This window comes from Cryptomeria japonica, chromosome 2 (assembly GCF_030272615.1).
Source record: "Cryptomeria japonica chromosome 2, Sugi_1.0, whole genome shotgun sequence".
In the NCBI taxonomy this organism is placed as follows: domain Eukaryota; kingdom Viridiplantae; phylum Streptophyta; class Pinopsida; order Cupressales; family Cupressaceae; genus Cryptomeria; species Cryptomeria japonica.
In genome coordinates, this window is record NC_081406.1 from 25,051,769 (window position 1) to 25,066,238 (window position 14,470).

General features: G+C 36.5%; 1 protein-coding gene across 3 annotated transcripts in view; it reads left to right on the forward strand.

The window, feature by feature from the left end:
• Positions 1-12,932, forward strand: part of LOC131048527 (glycosyltransferase BC10) — a 33,526-nt gene extending 20,594 nt beyond the window's left edge. For all 3 annotated transcript variants that reach the window (XM_057982500.2, XM_057982499.2, XM_057982498.2), the window contains one exon: positions 12,353-12,932. In XM_057982500.2, coding sequence (XP_057838483.2) covers positions 12,353-12,481 — 129 coding nt within the window. In that variant the 3' untranslated portion in view covers positions 12,482-12,932. The remainder of the gene's footprint in view (positions 1-12,352) is intronic.
• The last annotated feature ends 1,538 nt before the right edge of the window (positions 12,933-14,470 follow it).

Sequence of the window (14,470 nt, forward strand, 5' to 3'; positions counted from 1 at the left end):
AGCATGGGTGAAAAAAACCCATGGATATTCCAATTCTCCATTAAAGAGGCCACTACACAAATAATTCACCTTATTTACTGCATGCCTATGCACCTTACAAGATTCCTTACACTAGCTAGAATTAGCTAGTCAAAGATGCCTTAGTAATTTTCTTATCGTTGATCTCTTACAATGTAATTCTTGGATAATGATACTGTTACACTATAACTTCCATGCCATAGATACTCTTAAAATATGACTTACAATGTAACTCTTGTGTCATAGATTCCACTACACTATAACTGTGTGTCATAGATGCTTCTTACATGTCTCTCTTGTTTTGGATGCTTTTTACACATCTGATGTTGTCATAGATGCTTACTCCAATGTCCCACCTTGCCATATAAATTCCGTACCCTACCTTGAGCGTGATGTTTACTTGGGTCCCACCTTAGCAAAATTTACATCCTCTTTGTAACATACGACATATTTTTCATCCTTGCGTCATGGATGCTTCTTACACATCTTATGTTGTCATAGATGCTTCCTCCATTATCCCACCTTGGCATGTATACTCCATGCCCTACCTCTAGTGTCATTTAACTTGGGTCCCACCTCACCTTGCAAAGGTGATGTGTCAAGTCGTTGTGTCTCACTAGGGCAAAATGTCAACATTTTTTTAATATAAATATTAAATATTTTTGCCCTTGCCCATTCTTAGAGGGTAGAGTAACTAGTGGGGGAAGATGAAATGCTTTGTCTTCTATCATCCATTATAAGAAGAGAATATTTCATGATGGAATTGGGAGATAATTCATCTTCAGAATTTTACAAGATTCTACATCTTTGGATTAGTTAATAGTGATGCAGATGCTGCTTAATAGACCATGATGCATGCCATATTTTTTGATATAACATTTTACATTACTTGTACGTGCTCCAAAAATACCTTGGTAAGATCAACTTCATCAAGGTCTAGCATGTATTAGACCACACAATTTGGCTTACATGGTCAACTGGCTAGTTCACTGTAAAATCTTCTAATTTTGCTTTCATCATTGTTTGTTTTTGAGAAAATATTCCTGTTGGTGTCTGTTTTATCATCTACCAAACATTAGAATAAAGTATCCAAAAGATAATTTATCCTCTCTTGAAAAACCACCGTGTATGCTAAGATTGCTAGAAGATCATATGGTGATTCCAAGTTTTCTTTAGTCAGGTCTTGACGTGTGGATAGGCTCAATGGGCATTGTGATTTGCTGGTAATACACAAAGGGACTTACGCTTGGATTGTTGAATTCGCAATGAAGGTTTAGACAATGAAGCTCTATCATTTGGAACTTAGATCATGGAAAAACTAAAAAGGAGACAAGGGTTTAGAAGTTCTAATCTATTCCAAAGAATTCCAAAGACGGTCTTAACTAGGTGTTCTCGGGAAACCACACTTTGCTTCGCCACACTAAGGACAACTACACAAAGCGGGTGCAATCTTCAATGGGTTGTGCTTATGATCGAAGTTTTGGCATACACATGGGATAGGCTCAGACTAACTTTGCATAATGAAATGGAAATCATCCATTCACCAAAAGTATGAGCGGAGATACACCGTTAATTAATACTTATCAAATCCTTCATTCAACTCTAACAACTTTGAAAGCAAATCTAAATTAACTTCTAACTAATGTGTTGAGGAAATTGAAACCATGCTAATCTCTCAAATAATAGAGATTACAAAGCCTTAAGAGAAAGCGCACATGCAATGTATTATTTGAAAATGACCTTCACGCAACAATATATCAAAAACCTCACCACTCTCCAAATGAGAGGAGGTAGCCTTATATAGGAGTCCAAAAATTATGAACGTCCGAGATCGAACAATGATCAAGGGCTCAGATTGAAAGATTGAAACCCTAATTAGGGTTTCGGAAAACTAACTACCCCTTAATTTCATTTGGGGACACTTGTCCTTCTTGCTAAATATGAATCATCAATGAAAATAGAATGTCGTTGCATTGTGAAGTGTGCCCTTCTAGAAGCTTTTGGATAAGTCAGGTTCATTGAACCTGGACATGCTGATTTGGAACTATCTGATTGGTTGGAAGATGACGAGGTGCCACCTCAGTGTGTTGGATGTCTTCTCTGAATTCTCCAATTTGTGTGAAGAAATTGTCTAAGTATGGAAATTCGATTCTTCTTGTCACCATTTGATTCTGATTGGGAGCTTGTCTTTTTAATCTCTTTAGGAGATGAAATCCTTCAAGAAGTTGGAAATTTATTTAACTTTTCCATATCTTCACCAAGTCTGAGAACTTTTCTTTCTTGATATCTTTAAATTCTTTCAAGTGCCTTGAATTTGGAGAATAATTCCTCTAGGCCTTCGTCATAATAGCTCTTCCCATACTTAGCCAAATTTTGGCCATCTCTATGCTTGGACGAACCTTGCTTGTGGACTTGTCTTCAATTCTGAATTTGGCTTGAAACTCCATTTGTGTTTTTTGTGATGATCCCGCCTTCAGCTGTCAATTTATGCTGTGCGGGAGGAGGGTAAAAAGCTCTGGATAACTCCTCGTGAGTATTAAAGTTCAGCTTTCCAGACATTCATCGCGTTCAGCCATCATCCAAAACTTGCAAAACCAAAAGAAAATAAATTAGAATCCTCATTTGTGTGCTCTGATTCTCCACTTCCTCAACACTTTTAGCTTTTAACAAGCTGCGAACACTTAGAAATTTTAGAAACCCTTGAAAACAAAATCCGATTTGAAGGTTCGGGAGTGAATTTGTCTTTGATTACTCCTATCACCTTCAAATTTTCAGAAAATATGTGGATTTTCTCTTCAAAACAGTAAAAAATCTCCTTCAATCTGAGTGTGAACTTGTGAAAAATGTTGGATATCTCAGAATTACTTCAATCTGCGGAAAATTCTTCAAAATACTATCAACCTGCACAAAACTTCTCCCAAAATGCCTCTCAACTTGTTCTTGAAATGAGAGAATGAAAGGCATTTGTATGAAGTTCAAATTTCATAATTAGAAACACAACGGATTTGTTTCTAATTCACTCTTCATTCATCGAACTTGGACGTGTCTTGTTTCTTTGTTGAGTTCAGTCTCTTAAGAAGGTTTATAATTTCGTTCTCAGTTGAACTCAGTCACATGGGAAAGTTCTGATTTTGAATCAAGTCTGAGTTTAGTTCCTTGAGAAAGTTTCTACTTTCAGTTTGAGTTAATGAATCGAACTCTATCTTTCTTTCTCCTTCCAAATTCGAAACTTTCTAAAAACTTTCTTCTTTCCTTTAGCAGATTTTCTTGACAGCAAGGTAGATTTTGTCAATCTTTTCCATATAAGAGCGGACTTGGTTAGATTTGCTTCAACCTTTATCAAAGACAGGGCAGACTTTCTTTGACTTGCTTCATCTTATGTATTTGGTCTTTGTAGGAGGGCGGACTTTCCTTGACTTGTTCCTCTTCAACCAAAGGTAGGGTGGACTTTCTCACTTCCTTCTTCATGATAGGGCAGACTTTTTGAAGGTCATAACCCACCTCACCTCCAAATTAATTATTTCACCTTCAAATTTTATCATTCTCATCTTGCCATCGTGGAGGGGTGTCTTGAGGTCTAACCAGCAGGGCGGAGATTTATTAACACTTGGAACAGGTGTTGGAAGGACTTCATGTAGTAGGGTGGAGTTATTGGATCTCTTGGAACAACCTTTGACACTTAACTTCACCTTGGGCAAAGTTTCTTGAGATTCATGCACCGTCACCTTGCAGATTGGGCGGACTTGTTTATTTCATGCACCACTCCACATTGCTGCTAGGGCGGACTTTGTTTGATGTATGATCCTTTGGAGGGCGGACTTTTTGAGAGTTGGAAACCCATCAAATGTTGATGTAGGGCAGACTTTTTGAGAGTTGGGAACCCATCAAATGTTGATGCAGGGCAGACTTTTTGAGAGTTAGGCACGATCTTCTTATGCTTGAGGTCTTAACCATAGGGCAGACTTTGTTGATCACTGTGAGCTTTACTTGCAGCAGGGCGGACTTTACAGATTTCATGCACCACATTACCTTGCAGATTGGGCGGACTTTACTGATTTGATGCACCATTCAATGTGTTCTAGGCGGACTTGGTGAGGGATATGCACCTTGATTATTCTCTGGGGCGGACTTCATCTTTATGGCTCATTGCTTGAGGGCGTAGTTTGTCATCTTTGAGAACCTTTCTTCTGCAGCAGGGCGGACTTGGTAGCACTTAGTAACTTCAAGCTGCAAGGTAGGGTGGACTTGGCTTGTTTCATGTACCTCTTTACCTTATACTTGGCGGACTTCCTTAACTTCATGCACCTTCTTCATGAGCGGGGTTCACCAAACTTATGCATATCATACCCTATTTCTAGGGCGGACTTTGCTCTTCATGTGACCAAGGTAAGGGCGGACTTTGTCATCTTTATGGCACCAACATCAAGGCGGACTTCACTTCATTCAAGGCAAGGCAGAATTCAACCCTTGCTTGCACTTCAACTCATGATAGGGCGGACTTTTTGAAGATCATGACCTACCTCACCTTTCCCAAGGCGGACTTGAACAAACTTGTGCACCAACATCAAGGCGGGCTTCATGAAGATCAGGAACCACATGACCAAAACTTGAAATCTCCATAACTTGTGCAATTTTTACCGGATTGCCTTGAAATTTGAAAACCATGCCTTAATCACTCACTGAATTCCTCGGGATTCCTAAAATTTAGGTGATTAGCTTTTTCGGTTAAAACTTGGATTTTGGGAGAAATTTGTCGATCATCTAAGTGTGAACAGTGCAAACCCTAGATCCACTTTCTAAAGAATAAAAAGCAAGGTTCCCTAAAAAATAGGAAAAACTTTCTAAAAATAGCCAATCCGGGGATCATGCTCAAAATGCCAAAAACGAAACTTCCTAAAAAATAGGAAAAAGTAAAAAGAAAAACTTTCCAAAAATAGAAAGTTGTCCAAATTAGCTCAAATCAATTGCGATCTTCATCCTTTGGGCTTTCTAGACACAATGGTGACGTCTAGATTCTATTCTAACCATGGCTTGCACACATTGACTCATAATGTTCAAAACTTAGGTCGCTCAAAACTGACAAACTTGACAATACTGATGCTTGAAGGTCGCAAGGCTCTAACAAAAACCCTAGAAAGCTGCAAAAAAGGAGGGTCCCCATTTGCAATGGGGCGATGTGTGAAAAAGTTCACAACATCTAACGCCAACCTGAAAAAATGTTCGTGAACATTCCTAAAATAAAACCTGTTTCAAACCAAGAATCAAAAATTAATTATATCTAACTTACCCACCGGCTAAGAAGGGTACTCAAAAAGGAAGAGGAATCCTAGATTGTATCAAGATCTTTCATCCTTCAATTACAAGTGTGTGCAAATGCATTCATTCCTGTCTCACGAGAACAAGATGACTCTTCGGTTCCATCGTGGCAAGTTGTATAGTTTAAGTGTTCTTTTGTCTTAACTCCAAAGCATCCTTGAATAGAGCCTCGCTGTTAGCGAACATCTATAGCCCCGACAAGGTTATCTCTATAATCTCACGGAGATTGCTCTACTTCTGACGATTTGTGTTTTAATTTGAGGGGTAAACCTATAGAGATTTTCGCACACCCAAAAGCCAAGTATTTTGATTTTCTTCTTTTTCTTTTATTTTTTCTTGATATTCTTTTCTTTTCACATATTTCCACACTTTGGCTTGTAAGCAATGAAGCTCACAATGGGTTTGAGCATTATAGTGGCGCTGAAGTAAGACTTTTGATGAATTTCTTTATGTTTTCTCTTTGCCATGACTTCACTTTGGGAGACCAAAACGACTCTTTAAGCGTATAAGATATAATGACTAAAAGACTCAGTGTCAAGATACAATAGATGATTCCCTTTCTAGTCAAGTACTAATCCTAACTTTAAGATACTTAAGGAACAATTAATCTAAAATTCAAAAGCTCTCCACAAATATTTACCAAAGGAATACCCCAAACATAACTTGGCAAGGTCAAACCAATGTGTGCATGTTAAGCAACATCACCCTTTCGCTAGTGGGAATCCTCTTTTATTTCTAACCTAAAGCACGCGAAAGTAGAGACAACTAAACTAACAAAAGCAAACTAATCTAAGAAAGCAGGAACAACACCTAAACTAACAAAGCAAGACTACTACGAAAGAAACCTACTCTTAACTAAAAGCAAAAAATTTAAGCGAACAACACTCAAAAGACCTAAGTATATACAACTCCTAACATGATTTCTCAGGATGTGTAGGAACAACAAAGCAGCAGTCACAGTCCAAAGTTTTGCAAACTTATCTTTAAACTTGGAAAAATATTCTTTCAAAGTACAAATTTGAAACTCAAGCAAAACTTTGGGAAAGATTAGTAACTGGGGCTACTCACCTGGACCATGATTAATCCATAAACAAGTTGTCTTTCCTGAATCTCCACAATCAAAATGATATTCCTTGTACTCAATAGTAGGGAAAGAGACAACCTGGTGGTCTTCATTTTCAGACAGAAATTCTTGCTTGTCATCCATTGCTTCATCAGGGGGTTGAAGTTGATGGTGAACCATACCACTTGCATCTGAAATATACAGATCAACGTCATGTGCCAAACTGGGTGGAGTGTGGTGGGAATAGGATTCAAAAGGAAATTTGGAACATTTCATGTGTTGGCCCCTTTTGAATCCCTAATAATGGATAAAGCCCCAACCTGAATTGTTCTTCATTTTCTGTCTCAATCACAATTACTTGTTCATCAGGTAGCGTTCCATTTGTTTTGATTTCATCTAGCAATTCCTCCATGAATGTGAACATTGGATCAAGCGCCAATGCAAAATGTATTTCATATTCTGCTTCCATCTTGTTAGCCCATTGATCATCAAACATTTCATCTTGTCTCAAGCCACTTATCATTTCTTCCATCTTGAGCGTGCATGAACGAACTTCTTCCTCAAGGACTTTTCCTTCTTGAAGGGCACTGGAACCACTTTCTTCTTCATGTTTTTCTCCTTGGAGGAATGAACTTTGGAAATCTCTCACACCATCTCTACTTTGAACCAAGTCCTTTATTTCTGGCTCTTGACGATCTTCAATAACTTGCAATTCTGTATATTCATTTGCTTCCATATGCTGACAGCTGCCTTGGGCGGTTCCCCTTGCTTGGATGGTGGCATATGTTATGCTGGACCAACATCATCATATTAGGGGAGATAATCCATACACTAGCGGACCAACTAACTCAATACACTAGCGGAAGATAATCCATTACAAGACAGCTCACAAGGCTCACAAAGGAATGGTGGCATATGTTATGCTGGACCAACAACATCATAATAGGGGAGATAGTATTTAGCCTATACTAGTGATTGGGTATGCGTAATTACCACCAAGACATTTATGATTGCACTCCTCGTTCTTCAGTTACTTAGTTTGATCACAAAAAGGGAAGCATCTGAAAACTTACTTCAAACATAGAAGTAAAAGCAAACGAATTAAGATACATCCATTAATTCACTTCAATTCTGATTCCAGTAGTGTAGATGTAAATAAATGGGAGCAATTTTCATCATTTTGGAACATCTTATTGTAGAATTATGAATATACCTTTATTCAATATGTTAACTAATCCAATTCATTTCGTTATCGACACGCTTAATGCTTATAAAATATAAAGGGAGAAATTGCCAAATGGAAAGTCATTTTAAACAGCACAAAAAGATTCTCAAAAATCTTCCCAGCACCTAATAGAGAGTTAAGGCATCACAGAACCTTTCAAAGATGCAGAGAAAATTGTTACAATACTCATATTGAGGAGGCAATTGCATATTGAAGTTTTACACAAAACTTTGACTACCAAGTGCACTGAAAACCTATTTTGCAAATTAACCATGGAAATGGGAAGCCAATTTTGCAGGAAACAAACATAGAGAGTTTGAACAGAAAAAGTCAATACACAGGACACTCTTGAAGTAGTGTGGACACTTTCACAACTGACTGTGTGTCTCTGCAATTCTGCTGAAAATGCTGGAAAAAAAAGATTTCAAAAGGTAAAATGTTATACGGTATGTAACATGATCACCTAGCTTTCCTAAATTGGCAAATAGCAAAAAGGAGTCATCTATGGTAAAATAGTAACACTTTAATGCTAGGACCTACTAATGCATCTACGTTTCACAAGGCTTCAATTCACTAAATAATGCCCCAAAACCTGCAACAAAGATTTAAAAATGACAAGATGTCCCACTGGTCTGTACTATAGCTTGTTGCATCACACCTCGAATGACCATTAAGATTCAATTCTTAGAATTGTAAAATGACAACTTTCAAATTTTAAACAATAATGTCCTTTCAAGCAAAATCGAAACATCCAAATTGCAATTCAATTCTGCTCAACTAATTATAACAATGGAGATTGCTAACACAGAACATCAATTCCCAATACATAATCTGAATCCAGTAAAACAATAAATACCATCTTACACTTTTGCTCAGCAACAAAATATACAAATGTAAGCTCTTGACTCTTCCAATTTCCTTGTGAGATCTCCATAGGTCCAATGGGAGCCTCAAGCTCTCAAATGGATCATCATGGCTTCATTCTGTAAGCCAATGATGGTAAGTCTACCGCCCAACCAAATGGATCCAGATGTTCATCCCATTTGACTACAAAGATGAGCTCATGGCTAGCATACACAAAATACAAGCACCCAAGTGGCAATATACATTGGTCATGGTTTTTCTTTAACACATGAAGAATCACATACAATTCCAAGGAGGAGGACAACAGTAGTCTAAGGCTTGCATTGGGTGGTTACCCAAAATGATACGCTGCACTTTGACCTCTTATATTCAAAATGAGCAAGAGGATACATTACACTTTGACCTCTAATAGTCGAAGTGAGCAAGAAGATTCACTACACCTTGACCTCTAATATTCAAGGTGAAAAAAGCTAAACAATCCAAGCTTTCTACTCATTATCCATCCAGCACAGACTAAATAGCTCGATTCTCAAAGTGTCTCTTAGGGGGATTTAGGGACTACACACAAGCCTCTAGCAATATCCTATCTATAACTTTATTATTTATCAACTAATTTGACTACATCCTGTCATGCTCCACAAGAACTCTGCCCTTACAAACATTTCACAGCCTGTAGTAAATCTGCCTGCAGCCCATATTCATATTAAACTTGGAAGATGGCATATGGAAGGTCGGCTAGACTCAATGAAGAGGGCTGACCATTTTAAGGGATGCACAATTATTTAATAGGGCTGACTAATAATCATTTAAAAGCACTGAGGGCAGTGATTAAGGCAGCGCTTAGTTTGGAAGAGGTGCATCTCTTGCAAGGTTCTTGAACTTTAGGAAAAGATGCAACCTTCCCCTCCACTGTTGAAGGTATAAAGGGAGATCAATTCAGTTGAGGAGGAGGCATGAAGGAATGAATGAATTCAGGATAAATTAAGAATAAATATCAATCAAGTTTGAATTGAAGAAGAATTCAGCAATAAATCTGAGTTAGAAATTAAGAACAGCAGTCTATAATATCAAGGAAAATAATTTGCATGCAAGTATTATTGTATATATTTATTTATTTCAACATAAATCTGAGAGGAAGGTTTTAAGTCTTATATGATTAAATTGTCAATGTATCAAGAAATATAGGACAAGTAATTGTTTACCTAATTTCCATTTAGCAATTTTGTTGGAATCAATGCAAAATGTTTTGCAAATAGGAAGATCCACACAAATCTTTTCCAAAGCTCAAGAATTCATTCAAGGGTGTCAAGAAAAAATACCCTTTCAAGCTTTCCAAATCAAGATATGCATAAGTAAATTAATGAATTCCTTTTCAACATACAAGCAAACCTCATTTTTCTTTTCATACTCAACAATCTTATGAGATAAGATATATTTTCTTTCCAATCAAATATTATGACCTCCTTGCTTGCTCTTCAAGTCATTAAAATACCTTTCTAACAAGTCAAACACACTTTATCTATATATAGATATGTCTATATATTTTGGAATAACATAAGGAAACTTTTTAACATTTATAAATTTACTATTCCAAATCCATCAGATCCTTTTATTTATCAAGAGGATTTAGCATTTCTAAAAACACTAAAATAAACCTATACACATAGCAAACCTTTTACATATACAGGGTAATTTAGTAAAGCATATAGAATAGACCCTCTTTATTGGTTTCATCAGAAATGGGTCTTAAATTGCATAGTATTGGGATAGATGGGTTTTACAGGTGTATAACATGTCATGTGTCATTTCCCATCATAGAGCACAACAGATACGCTCAAACAAATCCATGCAAACGTCTTCAAAATTGACCACAATTGGTTTACACTTGTAATCTTGCACGCTTAGGAGCACATTAAGTCTATCTAACATAGATAGTATAAAGACAACAAGCACCAACATAATAATCATATTACAATACTAATTCATTATTCCTAAGCATAATCAAAACTATACATAGGCAATATGATCAAATCGCACGTAAACACCATCAACTAGCAATGCTGAATCATTAAAAGAAAGTAAATAACATCACATGGTAATGATAGAAACAATGAACTGAAGAGTTCTACATAACTTAATCACACAATGATCTCATATGTCTCAAATAGTCATATGTTCATGTTGAGATTCACTGTGATCATCAAAATAGCTCAAAACATAAAATACTTTAGCCAATGGAAATTTGTGCAACAAAGAATAAAGGCACAGCACTTGGGCCTTATTATGAAATATAAAAAGGTATGCTTAATTAGAGTCCAAATGAGCAACATACAATTTTTGCAAAAGCTAGTGCATGCTAGACCACACAATTCGACTTCCACAATTCAATTGTCTGCTTGAGTCCAAGAGGCTCTCAAAACTGCTTTTCAAAATGCAGTATCAGGTGACTTTCCTGTGATACTCCTGCATCAAGGACTGGGCACAAGAGAAAGGAATAAGATATACTCCACTACCTTGTTTAGGATAAACTGTCCTTTGCTGATTTGATCCCCTTTTAAATAGTATTTTGAGGGATAAATAGACTTAATGCTTCTCCCAGAAATCTTGGATATTGTTTTTTGAAGGTCCCTTCAATTGTTGGCAAATTTGTTGGAGTTTTGCTTCCTTTCATCATGTGTTACACATCCTAAGCTTTCTAACACTCTGTTTTAGGGTCACAAATTTCTGTTCCTAACATGAGACCAACTTGTTTACTGGTTTTCTGTCAAAAGATAGTTCTGAATACCACTTGGATCACTTTTCTACAGCTTTTTGACGAATGATGGTAATACCTGAGGGAATCATCCTTTAATGGTCACCACACTTAATGAATGTGGTTGTCATTATGCCAGATGTTTTGTGTTAATTTGTTTTGATAACTATTTCTTTCTCAATTTAATGAATGATCGATGCTTGTACTTGAGAATGCATTGTGTTGATTTATTTTTGATTCTTTGAAGCATGCGTAAGAGTTTGCATCTCTTACCTTCCGTTAGGAATTTACTTTTGACCTTTTCCTTAATGTAAATTTTTTTTTTGTTACATATGAAAAAGCATACAAGTATGTTTGGTCGTCTCTTTTCAATTAATGCACCTTTGTAAAATTTCTTTAAAACCTCGAGGATTAGCCCTCCAGATTAATTGTAGAAAATAAATGTAGAATACTGTAATCCGTGCCAATGCATCATGTATTGTTAAAAGAAATTAGCTCTTGCGTGATTCAATGAACTCTGGAGCAGTTTAGCTTAAGTTTAAACTAGGTGCAAACCAATAGCAACTGTCAGCATTGTAATTAATGTGCTTCTTAAGTGGATTGACTTTTCTGTCTATAATAGAAGACCACAAAACTGATAGTGGCTGAATAAGCAACATGCACCATGTGTATCATCCGGTGAATATATACTACCAGCTATTGTTTTTGTCTTCTTGGTATTCCCTTGGATTGCCATTCGTAATAGCTTGGAAATTGGAGGAATTGTCTTCTGAGGTTTTTATTGTCATTTGCTTCTATTGTACTTCAAGACTCTCAAGTAATGATTGTTGCTCATGGTATAGCTTAATTAGATCAGTGGAGAATATCATGAAAGCTTCCATGCGTGTCTATGGTTAATGTGAAGTCATAGTGGAGTAATATTTCTTAAAGGTCTGTTTTGTTCACCCCCATGGGGTTTTTTTATGACATCTCAAAATGTTATTGACTACAACTTTGATCCAATTCCTGTGCCCAAATTAGCTTTTTTTATATCAATTTTTTGGTTCAATTTGATTTCTGATGTTCTCATTCTCTGTAGTTTATCTATATGTGATCTTTTATTTTGCCTTTGCAGAAACAAATCAGCAGGCGTCCTTGCATGGTGAATGGGGAGCTGAGACCGTGCTATTTATTTGCAAGAAAATTTATGCCAGATACTCTGGATATCTTGTTAGGAATTTTCCCTAACATCACAAATACTTGACATGCTTCGTGTGTACCAAAATGTGCCCCTCATATTTATATGAAGGAATTCTCAGTCTTTGAAGCATGGGTGGGAGAATCAATCTCCCACCTTCTATAAAGCCTTTTCTTTTGAGCTTTTGATTTATTGTAAATTCTCTTTGTTTTTTATGCAAGCGTTTCTTTGTATAGGCTTCCTCTGTTCGGCATCTTGTAGTATTGTAGCTACAACAAATAGCAAAATTGATAATGAACATTCGCTGATTTCTAAGACCGGCAGCTCCTAGGGAATTAGTAGTTCAGTCCCATATGGTAGTGTTAACAGTGTACATCCAACTGATTTCCTAGTGTGGGCATCTCCTAAGCAATTCTTTTTCGCTCCTGTTTTTTGCCAACTTAATATATATTTCGGAAAGCAAAAAGTAATCCAACTATTTATAAGTTCATTTGAATAGTGGAAAATAGCTTTTATCTCTCTAGCCATACTTTTTGATCGTGGTTCGTTGGATATATAATAAATGGTGATTATGTCCTTGTATTCAAGGATCATCAAATATATTTATGAGAGACAAGGTGAACATAAATATGAAAAATATAAATAAGTAATTAGAGAAGCACGTACTTTGCCAAGAGAACCAACTTTGTCCAATTTCTATATCCATAACTACAGCAATTCCAGCTCCCAGAATGGTTGAATACATAACTAGAGCAATTCCAGCTCACAGTATGGCATATGATAGACATTACACAGGTTATGGAAATTCAAGGGAAAACATATACTAAACATTAGTGATGGTAAATTACGTATGTTAAGAAAACATTAGTTGGACCAGTGATGCTCAATAAACATTTAGGAACCTCTGACAAAATGTTATAAAGACAGTTATTGAAAGAATAGTAGTTATAGACAAATGCAATTGAACCGAAGGTGTGTTGGCCAAAGGTGCCATTTAGTAAGCAAAGAAACCTTCGCAAGATAACATAATGATGTTGTCAATGATTTTCAAGTGACCGGACTATTAAACGATTTATAACTATCTTGCTCGAATGGATGCCAAACTTCCACAAGATGATGTAATAATGATGTCAGCAATATGCGAAGTGTAGGATTGTTCAGGCGTTGCCTATGGGAGATTATTTGCACCCATCCATAGTGTAATTACTAGTGCTTGCATCTAGGTGAGGTGCAATAGATAATGATGATAATAATTTATATAATTATAAATGTGAGAAAATATTATACAAATACAAAATATGTCAACATTTTTTGTCAGAGTTGTAATAAATTGATTCAAGGAGTCTTTGTGTTCTCTTCTGATATGAAGGTGGTGTGGAGATTTCTTCTTTGTGTGGTGTTGTTCCTTCGAAAATAAGTTGGGGTACTGATCTTGGTGAGCCTTGCCTGCAATATAGAAATCCATAAAGAGTTAATAGTGAGGGAATTTATTGCAATGGTGTAAGTGAACAGGTTTGGAAATAATCTTTTTACTATAAAGAGAGTAGTTTATGGAATTAACTGCATTTTAGGGTACCTCTCGTATGAGAATGCTGGTTCAATGTGAATGTCAGCCCGTCTTTCTATTGCATCGATATTAATAGTTGCCTTTTGAAGTGTTAAGCCTTGGGATTTGTGTATGGTAATAGCCCATGCCATTGGTATTGGCATTTGCTTAAGGTTGCTTAGTGATATTGGTACAACTTTTGGGCCATGTGGGTTCCATGGTGGCCCACTACAGTTATCAATTCTTGCTATGATGTACATTGGAATGTTAGGCGGTTTGCAGCCAGGACCATAAATTATTTCAATAATTTTACCAAGAGCCCCATTGACAAGTCCCGTTTGTGTCCATATGTTGGTTGAGAGCATGATTTGTTGGCCCGTAGATAGTATCGCTTGTTTTTCAAGTTGTTTATCATCAACGTCAATGTTTGTTTTGCTTCTAGTGGTTGTTGCCATACTCCATGCAATTAGACGATTTAATTGTTTTAACATTCTCTTATTGTGTAAGCT